This window comes from Canis lupus, chromosome 24 (genome assembly GCF_048164855.1).
Source record: "Canis lupus baileyi chromosome 24, mCanLup2.hap1, whole genome shotgun sequence".
Taxonomy (NCBI): Eukaryota; Metazoa; Chordata; class Mammalia; order Carnivora; family Canidae; genus Canis; species Canis lupus.
In genome coordinates this window covers 13,185,102-13,204,660 of record NC_132861.1, presented here as the reverse complement: position 1 = coordinate 13,204,660, position 19,559 = coordinate 13,185,102, and the positions used below count along the sequence as shown (strand labels likewise).

General features: G+C 33.7%; 1 protein-coding gene across 8 annotated transcripts in view; it reads left to right on the top strand.

The window, feature by feature from the left end:
* PAN3 (poly(A) specific ribonuclease subunit PAN3) overlaps window positions 1–19,559 on the top strand; it is a 134,261-nt gene that overhangs the window by 21,315 nt on the left and 93,387 nt on the right. For 6 of the 8 annotated variants that reach the window (XR_012016260.1, XM_072795648.1, XM_072795646.1 and 3 more), the window contains exons 2-5: window positions 308–429; window positions 1,186–1,252; window positions 3,141–3,211; window positions 18,541–18,702. Coding sequence is in view for 7 of the 8 variants with exons in the window: in XM_072795648.1 (XP_072651749.1) it covers window positions 308–429; window positions 1,186–1,252; window positions 3,141–3,211; window positions 18,541–18,702 (422 nt within the window). In the remaining variant the exon portion in view is untranslated. The remainder of the gene's footprint in view (window positions 1–307; window positions 430–1,185; window positions 1,253–3,140; window positions 3,212–18,540; window positions 18,703–19,559) is intronic. The other 2 variants (XM_072795649.1, XM_072795650.1) reach the window with 1 other exon arrangement.

Here is a 19,559-nt window from a genome sequence, read left to right as displayed (position 1 = left end):
GAAAACGATGGGAAAATGAAATGCAAGTGTGGTTTGTTCCTTCATGTTATGCTTGGTGGTGCTTACATGACTAATATAAAATAAATTACTGTATCTCTGGGAAAGAAATCAGTCAATTTGAGCATTGTTGAACAAATTTTTAGAGCTGAGCCAATTTTATTTGGTCCTGCCTTTTGTTATGAACAGATAAATAAAAATAAATGTGACAGAGATTTGAGACTTTAAAATTTATTTAGAGACATAGAAACTGCATCAATATTTTGTTCCTTTAATTGGTTAAAATACTTGAATCTTCCTTATATTTCAGTTCCTGGAATAGATGGAGGTGCTTTAACTGATACGAGTCTCACAGATTCCTATTTCAGCACCAGCTTTATTGGAGTCAATGGTTTTGGAAGCCCAGTGGAAACAAAGTATCCCTTGATGCAGGTATCTTTAGAATGAATATGGCACTAAACAGTGAAGTTTATTCCAGTGGTGGGGGATGTCTAGAGTCTTCATTTATTCATAAATTTGTTGAGTTAGGAGGTAAGGTTTAGGAGGTGATGAAGTTAGATGGGATAGGGTTGGATTCAGGGTGAGCTTTCAGGGAGGAATGGGGTGGGATGACAGTGGAGTATGTAGAGGATAGATGGAGAGACTATTTCATCTATGTTTTCTGTGTTTTATGGGTATGGAGTGAAGGCCTTTCAGGATGGAGAGACTAGAGGCAATGGAGTACATAAAAACATGGAACATGTTTAGAAAACAGAGAATAGCCTGATTCCTATAGAATCTGTAAGGTGTATGAATGGTAATATGGTTTGGGAGAGGATGTTAGAAAGCATTTATTGACTTTATACATTATCACTTCACATCTTCTCGGATACTGGAATTTTATATTTTTTAGACAAAGAGACTTAATAGTCATGTTTGTTGCCCATCATAATAAGTTATGGAAGTGTAAGTTCAAATTAGGTGTGCAACTTTGGTTTTAAATATCTAACTAGTGAGTAAAATTTTTATTTAATATGTTTGGAAATTTTTACATGAATTGTTGTAATCCATGTGGCAACATTTATAGGAGGATTAGAGTGTCAGTCATGTGAGAACCAGTGAGAGCAGAAGAATCAGAGTCTGAATTTGTTGAATATTCTGAATTCTGTATTTCTCAGTGATATTATGTGTATCTATTTTGTTTTTCAGAGAATGACTAATAGTAGCAGTTCCCCAAGCCTTCTAAATGACAGTGCCAAGCCATATGCAGGCCATGGTAAGACTTGGTCTCTTTTTCTGTTTTATATTTCTGACCCTAAAAACCATATGTTCAATGTTCATTTTAGAAATCTTGAAAATTTTAAACAGGTATAAGGAAGAGAATAAGAATGATCTATTATTTTCACACTCAAGTAACTATTATTTGGATTCCATATAACTCTACGAAATGTTTATGTCTGAGTATGTAATAATACTTAGCTAAATATACACATGATATAATACTTATGATTGCATTAGGTATACTTTTAAATTATACATGAGTATTTCTTGTCTTGATCATTATAAATTGAATTCTATTACTTATTTTCATAATTTATTAAGCTTTTTTTAAACTATTTTTTTAAAGTATTATACTCTAATATTGGACTGTGTGTATGAATCTGTATTCATATTCAAGACTTATGCTTTTGGAAACATTCTTAGACATGGAGTTACTATTTCAAAGATTATGGTCATTTTTATGGCTTTTGATAGGAAATTTCCAAGTGTCTTTTGTATCCTGTTCTAAAAACAAATGTTAAAAAAAATGTTCAAAAATGGTTTCTTAAAAATATGTAACAATTAAGTGTTAATACTCTGCATCAGTAAGATGTTATCAATTATAATTAATGGGGAGAATAGGAATTTGCATGTTGATTATTTTCTTAGATGGACATTTTATGGGTGTGTATCAAATTTCTATCACTATTCGGATGTTTCAACTTTTTTTTGCTGTAGAAAAGAACATTTTAATGTTGAATAAAATTATTAGAAACTGACTTGTAGCATAATAATATTTTTAGCATTCCCATAGTTGATATGTTGTCTTTTAAATGCTATCAAAAGTAGAATAAAGGATGAATATTACCTATTTTTATAAGTGCCTTGAATGTATAAATTACATAAAAATATCTTACATCTTGTTAATTTATTAGCTGCTTTTTCTTAGCATTGTTAAATTGTTGTTAATTCTAATGAAGGACCAGACTATGAAAATTCAGGCAGGTGAAGCTGGAGAAATTAAGTAGCAATCTATACTGCATTATGAAGAGATTTAAGGTTCCTTTAAATGAGAACATTTGCTATGGTTTTTAGCATTTGTAGATAATTTAATGAGAGACATAAGATTAACTGGAACTCAGAATTGAAAATAAAGTATTTCCATGTATATTATGCATACCTTTTCAAAAACTCTTCTGATGTATTAAGTGAAAAACAATTTAGAGATACACTTTTGTTTGTAATTTCTGGTCACAGAGTAACAGAACTTTGAAACCATAAAGTCTTTGAATTTTATGTTTGTGTTTTGAAACATGTAGTATTTCTGTCTTTAAAAACTTAAATTTACCTCTATTTGTAGTAAGAATATAAAATACTGGTGAAAAACTTAAAAAAATTGACTGTTCTCTGGAGTAGATGGTTTTAAGGCCTTGCTTAAGTGTTAAAATCCAAGTCTAGTCACTCAAAGTATGGTTTACTGTCCCTCCCACCTCACCACCCCTTATAATTTTTCTCATGATTTGGTCTCAAACATACAAACATTTACTATAGTAGACTTACTTTCTTCATAAACACATTCCTAATAACATGATAAAGAGTCATCTTTTCTTTATTTGTTTGATTGTTCTTTTGGTTCTAAGCAAACAGATGCATCCTAATCCATATAACTTCTGATTAGATGTGTAGTGAATACTGGCTGAGAGACATATTCTCCAATTTGTGTTTCATTCACTTAGAAAATATTTGAACATCCACTATATGTTTTTTAATTTAAGCATTGAATCTAACTATTACTGTGGTATATGATTTTTATTACTGTCATAAGCATTGTCAAATTAAATATTTATTACATTTGTGGGTTACTTGAGTTGTCTGTGTGGAAACTTATGTAACTTACCTTCCAGATCCTCTAACTTCACCTGCTTCATCCTTGTTTAATGATTTTGGTGCCCTCAACATCTCTCAGAGAAGAAAGGTAGGTGAAGTTGAAACTTACATGAGACTAAATGGAATATAAAGGTGATACTGGGGTCATCATCTATATAATGGTCAATGTTCTCTTAAGTTGGGGGGCCTTTTTATGGATTATGATGTTTTTCTTGCTTTTGTTTGCCTTTTTCCTTGTATATTTCATATATGTAGAATTTTATTGGTCTCTGTACATGAAAAGAGATTTTTTTATGTGAAGGGATGAAATCTTTCTTATTTTTGCTCATTTTCTTTATCTTAATGTATTCTGCTTTTAAGAAAACATCTAATTTAATGTTGTAGTTGCTGTTAATGTGACCCTTTATAGGCACACTGATCGTGTTTAACTTTATTTTTTGACTGCTTTGTCTAAATTTCAAAGATTTCTCCCCTAATATGAATGCTAATTACAAGGCAACCTTAAAAATCTTCAACTTTTCAGAATTGGTTCACCTGTTTAAAAACAGTTTAAAATCTCTTTATGTTAGAAATTTCATTTAATTTTATTTGAAATAGAGGTTGACAGGCCTTACATAGATTTTGAAGTATTTTATAGGGACTAGTTCTATGACAAGGAGAAATGAAAATTATGTAGTAGTTTGATGCCTTTGAGTCTTAACAAGTATCATTATGTTAATAGTAATAATAATCTAGAGAAAGTGGTATTTTTGGTTAGGATCAGTAGCAGCTAAAGATGTTCAGGAGGTTAAATTTCGGTGGAAATTTCTACAGTGTTATAACTAATTCAGTTTCCTAAGTAATGGATAAAAGACCCCTCCCCATATAAAGAATATTAATTTTAGGAAACTGATAGAAGTTTAAGATGCACTTAGGAAGTATCTGATAGTATACAGAGGGTAGTATAAAATGAAATGAAAATGAAATTCAAGAAGATAGATATTCTCAAGAATTATGTCAGGTATAAATGACATCAATACCATATGTACCTACTATTATCTCCATTTTGAAACAGATAAGATCAAGGAGGTAACTACAAAATGCTTTTAATGATAAACTAAAATGTGTGGGCTTGATTTTATAGACTTCCTTTTGGGCTGTCATCAGGAACACATTTACTCTTGCTTTACATGCTATTCTCATAAATTAGATTATGTAGTTTCTGAATCCATATAGTGGAAGTGGAATAGAATTGGATAGAGGCTGACTCATTGGCAATAGTGAGAAGTGACAACTGGTCACTTCTGTTAATATGGAAGGAAACTATGAAATGCTGAAAAGCAGATAAAAGATAGAAATCGAATTATCTGGAGCTATTTACTGTAAGGAAAAATCAAAGCCCTTAAGTAGTCTTAGGGGTCCCCTTAATCGCTTTTTCTCATTTTTAATAATCAATTAATTGTGATAAGTCACATTTCTGATGTATGAGTAGAAAGTAAAGCTAGGATGGCACATAAACACTTAAAAGTGTTCCTAATATGAAGGTTTAATGGACTATACTGTAAAGTTGAAGTATATGAGTTAGAGCTCCTGTCATTTGTTTCTGAGTAAAGAGTAAAAACTTCTGGAGATTGGAAAAAGGAGGATATAGTGCCCATTCTTTTAAAATTCATTTAGTAAAGGAAAGTGGTAAAAGGAAATGCACTACCAATGTGACCTCAGTATTTGGAATGGAAGCAAATTAATAAAGTAAAATGAGCACTCTCTTGCAATTTTTGAGGTCCTGGATCTCTAGTTTTGTGACTTTGGACCGTCTTCCTGGGGTGTAATCTTTATATCCATGAAGTGCTATATGTGGCCTGGATGATTGCTGTGGTGTCTTTCATCTTTAAAACTCAGTGTCTCTAAACTGAAAGTATATACATGTTAATCTTTACTTAGAAATTCAGAGTTCACATAGTGTATCTTTGAAGGACCATATTTTCTTGCCACTTTTCACTTATATTTAAAATAGTATGAAGAGACATAAGAGATTTTTTTTTTTTCCTAGCAGCAGACTGTATAGTTGGGAATCTATGTTGGTACAGGTTGCATTGTTAATGGTTGAATTGAGGTTTAAAATTTCTTTGTATTAGAAAAACTCTTAGCATAAGAGTATTACATGCTGCATGTTGTGAATTGAAGGCATATGTAGACTTTCCTTTGTTGTAATTTTTTTTTATTTATTCATGAGAGACAGAGAGAGAGAGAGAGAGGCAGAGACACAGGCAGAGGGAGAAGCAGGCTCCATGCAGGGAGCCTGACGTGGGACTCAATCCTGAGTCTCCAGGATCAGGCCCTGGGCTGAATGTGGCACTAAACCGCTGAGCCACCCAGGCTGCCCTGTTGTAGTAATTATTTTTTTCTTTCTTTCTTTCTTTTTTTTTTGTAGTAATTCTTAATGTCTGTTTAATGATGCAATTTTAGTGGAAGTAACTAAAATTTATGTAAATATAATTCTAGGTTGATCTAGGCAGGCTATCATGATTATTCAGAGACCTTTTATTTCATAATGATATTAGAGAACAGATAGGCCATACCTACTACTATTTCGTAGCTAGATTATTTTCTGGAAATCTCAGTGGGGCCAATCCTTGGGCCAGGTATGCTGCATTTTGCTTGAGGAGTATGTGAATTATTGGGATCAGGTCAGTCAACTGTTTAGACTTACTGTGTGTTATGTGGAAAATTTAACAAGAATGGATTGATGTTTTTGCTGCTTTTCTCAAATCTAGTGGAAGAGGCAATACATGAATCTACTTATATTAATTAGTGCTAATTTAAACATCTGGTGATTGCTAAGTAGCAGAGAATTCTCTAGACGCAGAAGCGTTTTTGGTGAAAAGATATTTTGAGTTGGGTTTTTTGAAGTTGAGGAATATGTAGAAGCAAAGACTCAATCAGAAGGTATTGCTTGATTACAAATAGGATCTCCAAACTTTTTAAAAGATTTTATTTATTTATTCATGAGAATGCACAGAGAGGAGAGAGAGAGAGGCAGAGACACAGGCAGAGGGGGAAGCAGGCTTTATGCAGGGAGCCCGACGTGGGACTCGATCCAGGGTCTCCAGGATCACACCCTTGGCTGCAGGTGGCACTAAACCACTGAGCCACCAGGGCTGCTCAAACTTAATTTCTTTTTTTTTTTTTTTTAATTTTTATTTATTTATGATAGTCACAGAGAGAGAGAGAGGCAGAGACACAGGCAGAGGGAGAAGCAGGCTCCATGCACCGGGAGCCCGACGTGGGATTCGATCCCGAGTCTCCAGGATTGCGCCCTGGGCCAAAGGCAGGCGCTAAACCGCTGCGCCACCCAGGGATCCCTCAAACTTAATTTCTATCATAGATGAGCTAAGAGACTATGACTGAGGGCCTTAGATTTATAGGGACTGGTGGGAGTAAAATGTGGGATGTGAAAAACAAATATTAAACAGGTTCATAGCCATTTGAGCTGCTTTCTTGTTGCTAGATGTGTGAAAAACTTCCTGAAGAGTTGTATAATGAGAATACATGCATTAGGGACTACTGCTCATGTCCAGGGACCAGTGCTGGTCGTAAAAGTGTGTGTGACCTGCCTATAGGGAGTTAAGTTAAAAAACAAAGTACAGTTTTAGAAATTTCTATAATTTGATAATAATGCAACATCCAACTGTGCTCATCTTCCTAGTGACTCACTTTTACTTTATTTAAGTATACAGCTGTGATATTTAGGAAATTATTAAGTGATTTTTCACAACTGATATTTGAGAAGCACTGACTTTTTTTTTTTTTCTATATTAGATATACTTAATACTATAGCTAGGGAAAGTAACCATTGTTTGAAAATGTGTAAAACTGTTGTTGGCCAAGAGTGGCAGTGGTTGTAATTGAATTATAGCTGTGTACTCTGTGGGTGAGATAAGTCCCTCAAAACACTGGAGATGGAGTTTTGGTGAAAATGGGAGCTAATCTGTTGGAGAGTTAATACGTGAGGAAACCTTAACAGCAAGATAGATGAAGCTGCAAACTGGCCTGAACAAAAAAGAGGTGAGAATAACCCCAAATCACAAGTGTGATCTAGAGAATAGGATAGTTTTGGGTAAGAATCTTTTGGGAAGAAAGCATCTTTATAACAAAGTTAGATGTTGAGATACAGATATGCATAAATGAAGTGAATCAATACTGTGACTTCTCGCTAGGTATTCTTGCTAAGCTGTGAATGCAGGGCAACCTGAGATGATTCAGACAAATCCTAAGCAGAGTGAGAAGCCTTCAGAATTTGTATTTGGCATTATTGGCTTCCCCTTTTATATCTTTCTTAGCCTTTCTTTGCCCTTTTTTAAGCCATCAAGAGTCCTTTTCCTATTAAACACCACCCCCCCCAACCCCCCCGTTAAAGCAAAAAAGGCTCTGGTGCCTGCCATTTACACTTCTTGTTTTTGTTTTTGTTGTACTTTCGATGATGTTACAATCAGTATGCAGCTTTACCTGGACATTTGCCTTTTATTTCTAGTATTGGGATAATAGATTTTCACTTTTGTAAATTTTTAAGGTTTTAATAACAAGTTAACATCTTTGAAAGGCTTAAGAGACAGAGATTTCTGATGTATCATGTTTATTTCTTCTGTTCTTGATTATAAAACTGTTAGGATGAGGGAAGTAGGATCAGAAGGGATTTGGCTTATTTGCTGGTGGTTTATTTGTTAGATGTAGGTTGTGGAGGTCCAGTTCTAGATTATTCTGTTTGAGGTCAAAGTTCACTAGCAATACTTTTTCTGCTTCCTTCCATACTTTATCTCAGTTTAGAACCTCCTTCCCACTCTTTTCTACCTCAAAAGCATATGTTCCTCTCTTAGCTGTCTTTATTACAGAATTTACTGGTGACACACATTGTATGTTTTCTGATTAATTTGACATTCAAATTTTTTCATGTAAAATTTTTGTTCTAATATCTTCGAAAGAAGACTTTTACACTGTTGTAGTCTAGGGAACAAAATATGGAGCAACAAGGAAACTGGAGAGCATTTGTAATAGGATTCTTTTATGGAGAAGACTAAAGTAAATTTGGAGAAATTAATAGAATTATGGTAGAGACCATTTGGAATGTAAATCCCCTCCAATGTTTAGGTTTATTTTGGAACATCAAATACTGATCTCAGGAAAAATAAAAGGAGAAAATATTGAAAAATAACTGAAATCTTTATGGAAATTGCAATATAAAACTTGTAAAACTACAGTTTCTGGACTTCTTGTAGATGTTCTCAAATACTGTTTTACTTAGTGTTTAGATTTGTAGGTCAGCCACATCAGTATTTACTCATGAGTAAATAATAATGTGAGTAATGTTTTTATGAAGGATTGTGTTCAGAATTACAAATTAAACAGAGCTATTCTTCTTTTATTGGAGTAGACTAAACCTCCATTCATCTCCATTTGCCAGGATGTGGGAATGCGTACTATCCCAGCTTAAATCAGATGTAGGTGAAGTTGTAGATTTAGAGACACATATGGGTCTCTGTGGGATTTGGTTCAGTTGTTGGGAGTCTAGGTTCCTATGGGAAGCACCTATGGTTCCTATTTATAGCTTATTCATACAGTCTTGGTGAATTTTTATTTTTCTCAAACATCAAACAGTAAGAATAGTAATAACTCAGTGGTGCTAAATAATGGTTAAAGTTCCAGGGTTTGGGGTTGGATGCCAGGCAGTCTGAATTGAATCTCCATTTCTTCGCTGATTATCATTGTGTCTTTAAGTTTTCTTGTTTTCGCTCATAATACCTTGTGCCTACCATGTGGAGTTGTTACAGGGACTAAATGAAATATATTTCCTAGCACAGAAGTGCCCAATAAATGGTAGTTATCATTGTAGTAATACATGATATTAGCCAAACCATTCTAGCGTTGTTTGGGAATTGTTAACTATTGTTAATAAATAAATATCTGTTGCGGCTCACTGTGGATCAGGCTGTATTATAATTGCCCATTGAAGCTGCTCAGAGGATGTCCATCTTTTCTTTGAGTTGTTCAGGCCTTCCTCCAACCTTTTTTTTTTTTTTTTTTTTTTTTACTTCTTCCCACATCGCTGTCAGCTTCTCAAACACATGCTTCAAATTTGATGAAAATCTTTCTGGGGATTTCTCACAATGTAGTGGCAGACAGATAGAAACTTGATTTTGTTTATGTTGATAATGATTTTCTGTATCTGTTTCAGGGAATATGGTAAACTTAATTCTTTCATAAATTAATGTTTTTTATTTTATATTAATCACCCCAACAGGTCTTTTAGAGAGATTATTTTTCTCATTTTATAGAGTTGGGAAATGAAAGTTTTGGGAGATCAAGTAATTTATCTAGAATGATATAGATAATTATTTACATTTTAGAGAAAACAAAAAGTCTATATTGAAGGCAATATGAGAGATAAAATGAGTCTTCAATAAGGGGAAAAGCAGGTAGTGGAGAGAGGCTACTGGCAATATGCAATGAGGGACATGAAACATTGACCTTATGCCTGTTTCTTTTTCCATTTATGTGATTATCTCGGTTAAAATTTCTATAAACACAATTTCTAGGGATAGAATACATAATTAAACTTTTGATATTGACAGATAACCTTTTATAAATGTTGCACGTTTATATTCCTACTCATAGATGCTGGTTTTCCAACAACCTTGAAAACACAGAGATGTCAAAGTATTTCATATCTTTTTCATTGTATGAGGCAAAAAAACCTCTCATCGTTTAAATTTGATTACTGGTGTTGTTGAACTTCTCATTTATGTTAATTGGCTATTGGTGTGTCTTTAATGTCCTTTGCTCATTTTTCTCTTTGGCTATCCTTTTTAAATTGCATTGTAAGCATGGTGTGTTAGAGATTTATACCTCTTCTATCAGATGTTTCAGTTCCTCCTCCCATTTTGTTTTTGGTCTTGAGTTTCACAACTGATTTATGCTGTCACTTTTAAAATGTCACACATGTTCTGATGATCTCTTATTAAGTACATTTAAAAAGAAAAAAATATTAAGCTCATTTTGTTAAAATAACATGGTAATTCTCTATTTGCTGAATCAGTGATTTTTAAATTGAAGGGACTGTTTTCATGTAATTTGAATCTCCTGTCATTTTATTGCTAATGATCTATAGTAATTAACTTCACTTTGCAAATGGATATGATCTAAACCTTCTCTGCATTTTAATTGTCAGATTTAAATGTGACATTCTTTCTGTTGTTTTTACTTTCAGTCTTAACCTGTTCTTTAAAATGCTATGCAAGCAATGTTAGACTCAAACTTATTTAGACATATGATAGTTGTTATAGAAAAGGGCTTAACTTTGAAGGAGTTAATTTTGTTTTCCTGCTAAATAAAGAGTACTCCAGCTTGGACTTCCATGATTGTGTTGAGATCAAGATACACTTTGGAAAGAACAGATTAAATTTTGTTTTAACAAATTAAAAGTTCAACCATTGACTACATTCTGTATTTGAGTTTACTTGGTTTGCAGTGACCACTTAGCTTTTGTTGAGTCAAGAATCTTCCAAATTTATGATTGTAAGAGAATTTTGTTCTCCTGACTGATTATAAAAGATTTTTGTTTTAGAGGGTTTTTGTTGTTGTTTTTTGTTTTTTTAGAGGTGTGTGGTGGTTTGGTGTTTGATGGTTTACCATATTTAAATATGTGAACTGAAACAGCATGCATTTTATATACAATGTGTAAATACTGTTGGCTTTTCCTTATCTCGTTTTGAGTTAATTCTTACCTAATAATGACAATTTAGTAAACCTATGGTGCATTTACTGCTTGGATTTAGGAACTAGTAACTCGTTCATTTTACTCTTCTCTGGTCATTGTAGTTACAAAGTGGAGTAGCTGATCTTAATAGTTTGGCATCACTGGTGATTATTTTCCTATGAAGGTAGGAGTCAGTAATGAATTAGTAGAGGTGAGTTTAGAATTCTCATCCACAAACATGCTAGCCTAAGTTATAGTTAAATTTAACCTAAACTGTAATTTCCCCAGCTCTATTTAATTCCCAATATTTTTTTCCATTCATTTTGAAAATGGGAACAGGGAGCTGCTTGATTTAATTTCGTTGAGTGGAACCTCTGTAGCTCTTGTTTCTCATTGATCACATTTATGCTGGTTAGATTCGTAGAGAGATTCATTTAGAAATTGGTATTTGTCATTTTAGGATTAGCTAGAATAGTGTTAAGAGTGAACTGTGTTAAAGGAGTGTTACAGAATATGAAACCAATTCCTTCAAATTGGAGGCAGAATATCATAGTTAAGAGTATAGACTCCAGAGCCCGACATTATGTTAGTTGTGAGATTATAGGCAAGTTATTTTAACCTCTTTTAAGCCTCACTTTTCTCATCTGTAAAGGTGGCTCTATAATTATGCCAGTCTCATGGAATTATGATGATTAAATACCTCAATGGATAGAAAGTGCTTGGCATAGTGCCATTTACTTATCAAATGGTGGTGGTTCCAGTCTTCTACTGCCTATGATTCTGCAATTTTAAAATGTGTTTATCTGTTTCTGAATGTGTGTGAGGTTACTTTTGATTAACCACTACCTTAAGTTCAATTATAGTAGAGTAATATCAAGTATATTATTTAGCAGACCTGAAGAGCCTCTGCTATATTTCCAGATTCAATTTAAGGAAGGGTACACATATAAATAAAAAGGGAACCATTTGCTAATAAGTGAATAGGCATTTTAGCATGATCTTTGATGGTGGTTTTTTTTTTTTAAAGATTTTATTTATTTATTCATAAGAGACAGAGAGAGACACACACACAGAGAGGCAGAGACACAGGTAGAGGGAGAAGCAGGCTCCATGCAGGGAGCCTGATGTGGGAACCAATCCCGGATCTCCAGGATCAGGCCCTGGGCTGAAGGCGGTGCTAAACCGCTGAGCCACCCGGGCTGCCCTGATCTTTGGTTTTGGTAAGGTATGGAAACACATTTTATAAAAACTTTAAAAATTATTACAGCTGATTGTTGTGGAAATAACTTCCATGACTTAAAAAAAAAAAACACTTTTATTCACATTCACCTAAAATAACTTTGGCATGGTATTTTATTTCTCTGCATTTTATATTCTATTTCTGTTCTAAAGCAAAAGAATAAAAGAAGTTGCAGTTTGGTGTTCTAGTTCTTTTGAAATTGGATGTGACCTTGCTTAGCAAGAGTATTCCAACTGATCTTGGTTTTATTGGCATAGAACTCCACTGTAATATTGAGGTTTTATTTTTTTATTTTTACTTTTTTAAAAGATTTTATTTATTTATTCATGAGAGACACAGAGAGAGGCAGAGATACAGACAGAGGGAGGAGAAGCAGGTTCCATGCAGGAGCCAGATGCAGAACTCGATCCTGGATCTCCGGGATCATGTCCTGAGCTGAACGCAGATGCTCAACTGCTGAGCCACCCAGGTGTCCCATTATTGAAGTTTTAAAGACTAAAGTAATGACTACTTTGTAGGCTTTCTTAAATTTATGCAGATAACATTGGGGGACTGACTCATGATAGAGCTTAAAAATATGTTTGTGTGTGTATGTAAATCCTTTTTTGCTTTATTTGATATAATTTAGATGAGTTTTAGCACCATCCTGTTTTCATCCTGTCATCCTGTACATTGATTTCACAAATTAAAAGGTCTTTTTTGTTTACAGATGTTTGCCTACCCCTAATCCTTTAACAGTGAGTCTGTTTTTCCATAGACTGACTGACTTATTGCATTCTACTCTTATTTTTATTTGAACAGTGAAAACTTAAGGAACCTAATATGTTTTCACAAAAAGCCCACAGTTAATGATAATGAATGACAGGACAAAATACAACATAATCTTTGCAGCTGGTTTTTCCTGTTTTTCTCCATTACCTATGGAGAAAAAATGATTGGAGCCTACACTACAGTGATTTATAAGTCTGGATTTACTATTCTAAATTAGTTAGATGTAGGAGTAGGAGATGTAGGAGATTTTTTAAAGAAAATCCAAGTAATAAATTAGGTGGAAGAAGTTCCTTGTCTTGATGATAATATGAAAATTAGTTAATTTTTTTATTTTAAAAATTCAAATGTTTTTATTCAGTTTGTAGTCAATATTTCTTAGTGATTTTAGATCAACCACTGAATTAATGGAATTACAGTCTTATATTTAGTTCTTATAATTACAAATATACTAAAATACCAGGACGTTTAATTAATTGATGGAAGACCATTGTGAGCTAGAAGGGGTTATAAAAGAAATACTGGTTGATTTTCAAGTTAATATATAGTAAATTCTTGAGAAGAGATTTCCATTAGTGGACCTGAGATCCTCAGGAGTGGCAGGACGTAGGTTGCTGAGTTATTACAGCAAAAGGTAATGAATTAATGTAATTACTTAGCATTGTCTGAAAGGTGATAATCCATATATATGTTGTACTATTTTCTAAGTATATGAAGATGTTGTGACTAATAAAATGCAGATCATCCAGAAGTGTCATTCATAGCAACTTATTTTATTTTATTTTTTTAAAGATTTTATTTATGTATTAGACACACACACACACACACACAGGCAAAGGGAGAAGCAGGCTCTATGCGGGGAGCCTGACGTGGAACTTGATCCCAGGTCTCCAGGATCACGCCCTGGGCTGAAGGCAGCGCTAAACTGCTAAGCCATCATGGCAGCTTTAAATCATTCATTGTTTCAGAACATAAAAGGTGAAAGCACAATTTTTGATGTTCAGAAGGGATTTTTAAAATTCAGAGTATTGGAAACTTTTTGTACTAGGATAACAGTTTGATTTCTAATTTATTACTGATTAGATAATGACATAAAATGACATAAAACAACATATGGCTGGTATTAAGAAGCATTGGTGTTTTGCAGTTGTACCAAAAGAATTGTGCACTGAAAAATCGGTCTGTTGCTTGATAGCTTTAAGTACATTTACTATACAAGTGTGGCATTTATAGGTTTTTCTTTGGCTAAACTGTGAACTTTTAGGGGAAGAGAATAGATCTTAGCTTTTTTTGTATTTCTAGGAAGAAGGTCATAGAGTCGTATGCTGAAATGTTGACTGAATTAAAAAAAAAAAGTGTGTACTTTTAGGCTTTTGAACTCAAACAGTCCTAAAAATTAGCTTTTACCATTCTTTCTTCAGACATAGAGACTCCCCTCAATTGTAAGGAATGAAGGTGGATTTCCTTTAGATCTAAACCATTGGAAAGGGCTTTTATGAACCAGGGTAAGATATTTTGAGGAGCCAGGGTTCTGGGGGCTATATGAATAATGGTCTTAAAGGCTCTAAGTATCGAGGTCAAGCTTTACAAGAGTTTGGACGTTGAACTATTGAACTTCTGTCTCTATTTCAGGGGGTGGCTTCAGTTTCTGTCTGGACCAGTAGTTGTTTCTTACCTAGATCTTTTCTATGACATTTTCTAGAACTTGACTACTCAAAGTGTGGTCACCAGATCAGCAGTACTAGCAGTCTTGGGAGCCTTTTAGAAATGCAGAGTCTCAGGCTTCACTCTAGGCCTACTGAATCAGAATCTTTTTTTTTTTCTTTTTTAAGATTTTATTTATTTGTGAGAGACACACACACACAGAGAGAGAGAGAGAGAGAGAGAGAGGCAGACACACAAGCAGAGGGAGAAGCAGGCTCCATGCAGGGAGCTTGATGTGGGACTTGATCCCCGGACTTCAGGATCACACCCTGAGCCCAAGGCACATGCTCAACCACTGAGCCACCCAGGCGTCCCTAGAATCTTTATTTTAATAACATCTCCAGAAGATTCATAGGTTCATTACAGTTTGAATACAAAAGGATCCTTGAATACTTTAGGCTTGTACAAACCTGTTTTTTTTTTTTTTTTAAATGCTCAATGTAAAGAGTAAAACTATTTTCAGCTACTGTCTTATTGTACTGTTTATTTAGATTTTGTGAAGAATGATATTCACTCTTGTAGTAAATCTTGAGACTTAAAGTAAAAGTTGTTTGACTAGAAGGGGATAAATAACTAGCTGATTATTTACCAGTAGGACAGAACATTTACAAATGCTTCCATTCCATAAGTAGAAATACATGGATGGGAAAGGCTATCAGGAATGGAGGATCAATAAAGGGACATATCTGTATTTTTGTTTTGTTTTGTTTTGTTTTAACTATCACATTCTCAAGATTGGTCTAGGAAAGGCTTACTGAAAGCTAAGGAAAAGGGAAGAGGGTTGTTGCTTTTGTTTGCTCTGGAGTAGTAGAGGGGTTTGGATCATAACATCTCAGCGTTTTAGGGTAGTAACTTTAGGGCTTAATAAACATTTTCCATAAAATTTTGTTTTTCTCTTTTATTTCCTTATTTTCTATTTGACTTCTCCAATTTCCTTAGCCCCCATTTTTCAGTCACTTCTAGTTTTTAATCTAGCAGGTCTCTCCCCAACACCTTATTAGTTCTATTCCCATTTCAGCCCCCTTTATTTTACATCTTTCACCTACACCAGTGATTCTTAAATGGGGGCAGTTGTGTCTCCCTGTGACATGGAAGACACATTTGGTTGTCACATCTGGAACTGTGGTGCTACTAGCATCTAGAGGTTAAAGGCCAGGGATGCTGCCAAAACACGCTACAGTGCACAGGACTGCCTCTACAACAAAGAATTATCCAAAGTCTCTAGTGCTGAGGTTGAGAAACACTAACCTGGGTTACTGTCAGAGTCCTGTGAATTTGTCTGCCTGTTTTCACTTTGATTTTCATTTTGAAACTTTCAGGAATTCCCTCATTGCCCATGGAATGAAGTCTAGATATAGAACTATTTTTTTCATTGATTTGAAGCCTCATCTTTTGCTCTTCAAGGTTAGCCCTCTACAAAAGGTAGACTGAATACTTGTGGTTTTCATATAACACCACAGTGCCTGTATTCCTCTACATACATGTTTTTCCTCTCCCTCCATCTCCCCTCTTTCTCTCTTCATCTAGGCACACTTACTCCTTTAGAATTGTAATCACCTTCTCTGCCCTATTGGTACTTTAATTATGTATGCATTTATTATATCATGAGTATGTTCTGTTTGCAGAACTTGGTTTCCTACTACATTATATCCTCTTTGAGGAAAAGATGTATATGTCATTCATCATTGTATTTCACATATTCAGAATAGTTCCTGATACAAAGTAGTCTCTTAGATGTTTAGTTGAACATACATTTTTTTCTTCAAGGGATAAATAATAGCTAAAGTAATTTGGAGATTAATTTACAGATGAGATTTTACTATAATTTATGTCCTGTGCAGTGAGACTTCTGTATGTAATCTTTTTGCCTTACCTTCGTGCTATTACCCCTTTTCAGATGTCATTTTGTTTTCTGTTGCTTATGATGGTAATTTCAATGGTATTGATACCTTAGGTCTTTTCGTTCAGTATTACATAGAAGGCTGTACTTTCAGATTAGATTTTAATCTCTGGCTATTTATTGAAGAAAGTTAAGTCTGTAATGGTACATGTTTGGGAATTTCTTCCACTTAAGAGGAAAGGCCTTAGGCTAATTTTAGGTATTTGAAGGTTGGGGTGGACAGAAGAGTGATGAATTCCTCTTTGGAAAAGATAAGAAACATGTAATGAGAGCTGTTGAGAGGGAGAATGCTACATTGGATTTATTTAAATGCCTTTTTCTACATTATTTAGTACACAGCTATAAGAAAATAAATTGTGCTAATCGTAATAATCAGCTCAAAAGCAAGTCTGCATTTGTGATGGATTCGAGTAAACAGAAGAACATTTTAATCAATTTTCTTGCTTTCAAATATATGACTAGAATTGAGGTGCCCTTGTAGTAATCCTATTTAACAGGTTGTTATTTTGTTATTGTTAAATAAATATTCTTCGATGTATTGAACTTTTCTGATAGTTAGGATAGTCTTTAGCCCAGACATTTTCTAAAATAGAAATTTAAATTAGTGAAAGTTTAATTAAGGTATAGTAGTTTTGCTGTATGTCAAAATCTTATAGTTGTTGTGAGCTATATTACCAGAAATAACTTATTTTAAAATTATTTTGTTTGTAATATTGTTCTGATAGGTGCATTTTTATTCTCATCCACAAAAGTTGCTTGTCACATAGAGAGTAATTGAATTGGTGCAAGATTGCATAGAGGTGGAAATATTTTAGTCTCTTGAAATTTATCCACTGCTATAATAATTGGGTTGGTAGGTAGTTTAGTTGCCTTTCTTAGGCAAGTTTAATTTTTTCCCCCTTAAATCAAAGACTATTAGTAGAGGCCCATTTCTGTAGTTACAATCTAATTTGTGTAGTATAATATCCATAGGCATTATTTGCAAGGTCATTTTGAAATTTAGAAATGAAGTGTTTTCTTCAAGTTGGTTGTCTCTATTGGCCAAAATTATATTTTATATATTTGTCTGGCTAATGACACTTTTTCTGAAGAAAGTTAATTTTAGCTATTTGCTTCAGCAGACATGAACAGAGCAGTGAGTAAACATAGATTTTCATATTTCAGGTCTTCAATTCGTTAACCTTCCCAAGAATGATCATTCCTTAAAGGGAAATATATATATAAGTTCCCATAAAAGATGTAATTTAGTGCAAATTTGCTATAAATAGGAAAGGTAAAATGGTGGAAACTACCATTAACTTTCACATATAAAAAAACCCTACCAATCGCTATTAAGATTGTTTACTAACTTTTTAAAAATGTTTGCCAGTGACTGTATGCTTTTATTGGAAAAGCTATTCAGTATCAATCTGTTTACATTACTGATATTCATAAGACCCCCATGACATTTGTGTAATTTTTTTAAAAATTTTGGGATTATATCATTGAGTACCTTAAGTTGAATGCCCACTTTAAGACACAATGACTTGTACTTTCACCTAATGTGCAGAGAATTAAAAAAAATTTTAAAAATTAATTCCTTAGGAATTAGCTGCTGCTTTTAAGTGGAGGTAGTTCGTCAGTAGGAAAAAAGATAGCAAAATGGGGAGCAGAAAAAGGTATAGTTTGGAGAATTTGTTTACCTGTATTTGGTGCCCTTGGAGCATTTCTTCATATTGCAGTGAGAATAGGTAAGTGCCAGTATAAAACATTTTGCAAAGCATTTAACTTTGCTGATAAATTTTCTATTCATTTAAGGTTTTATAAAATCGAATTATAATGTATACTTCTAAAACATCTGTTGCTTTATATCAATATGTTGTTCAGCCTGTTAGGACTGTGGGTTAATTTTGGAGGTGTGTATTGAGGGTGGGGGTGGGAAATGATGGGTGGTTATAAGGACATTAGAAGAAGTGTCTTAGAAATTTTACTTGTTTCCTATTCCACCATTCTTGATATCATCTATGTCAGTTATGTTAGTTTAGATTAGTGTGGGGGATGTTAGGAGTGGCTGGTTTCTTTCCTTCTTTTTCCTAGCCAAGGAAGTATCGCCTGGGGATGCTGGAGGAGAGGCTAGTTCCGATGGGATCAAAGGCACGAAAAGCAAAGAACCCTATTGGCTGCCTTGCTGACAGGTGTAAATCAGGAGTACCCATCAATATGGTTTGGTGGAACAGAGTCACAGAAAACAATTTACAGGTAAAAATAATTTTATTAGACATTTTTTGAAAGTGAATATCTTGGCTGCTTTCTGTGTCTGTGTGGGGTGGTGGGTGTGAGATTGGATGGCTTAGTTGACATTCTTAGGTATCCTTAGGTGATTCTTCTTTTTTCCCCCCCCCAAATCAAAGGAAGGTTAGTGGCCCACTAACCACTTAAATGATTTCGTTTGGTGATTTTTTTGAGCTTTATCTGCTTGTAGTATACTTTCCTATTCTTTTATTAAATTTAGCTTTCCCCTTTTGGATTTTGTTAACAGTTTTAAGTTCAGTTATTTTTAATACACACAGTTATTCGGGGTACTATATTAAAATTCGTTATAAAATTTATTGTAGAAAACCTCAGTTATTTGCCTTCTGATTAACAAGCTTCAAAAAAAAAACAAGCTTCATATGTTTACATTTTGTACATTTTTACTACTAAATAAAAATTGTATATAAACAAACTAGTTAAGTGTTGGCTTTAAAACCAACTTCAATAGATGCCGTCACAGAATTAAGGCAGGTACATTTCAGTCTTGACTCTTAGTACTGAATAATGAAAATGGATTTTATAACCCGAGAACTAGCTTTTGAATAAGATTCTGAAGTACTTGTGAAGTAATTTGAATTATATTTAATTTTAATTTAGATTATAATTATTCTAATTTTTAGAAAGTTGGTAATGGTATAATATAAATCTTTTTTTAAAATATAAATCTTTTAATCCAAATTTAAGTTTTGGTGGAAGTAGAATATCTTTCTTCCCAAACTTTCTGTATACATGGGTATTTTTAATATATTACTAGCCAAAAGTCTATAATCCCACACACAGAAAAGATATAACAAAGTTAACAA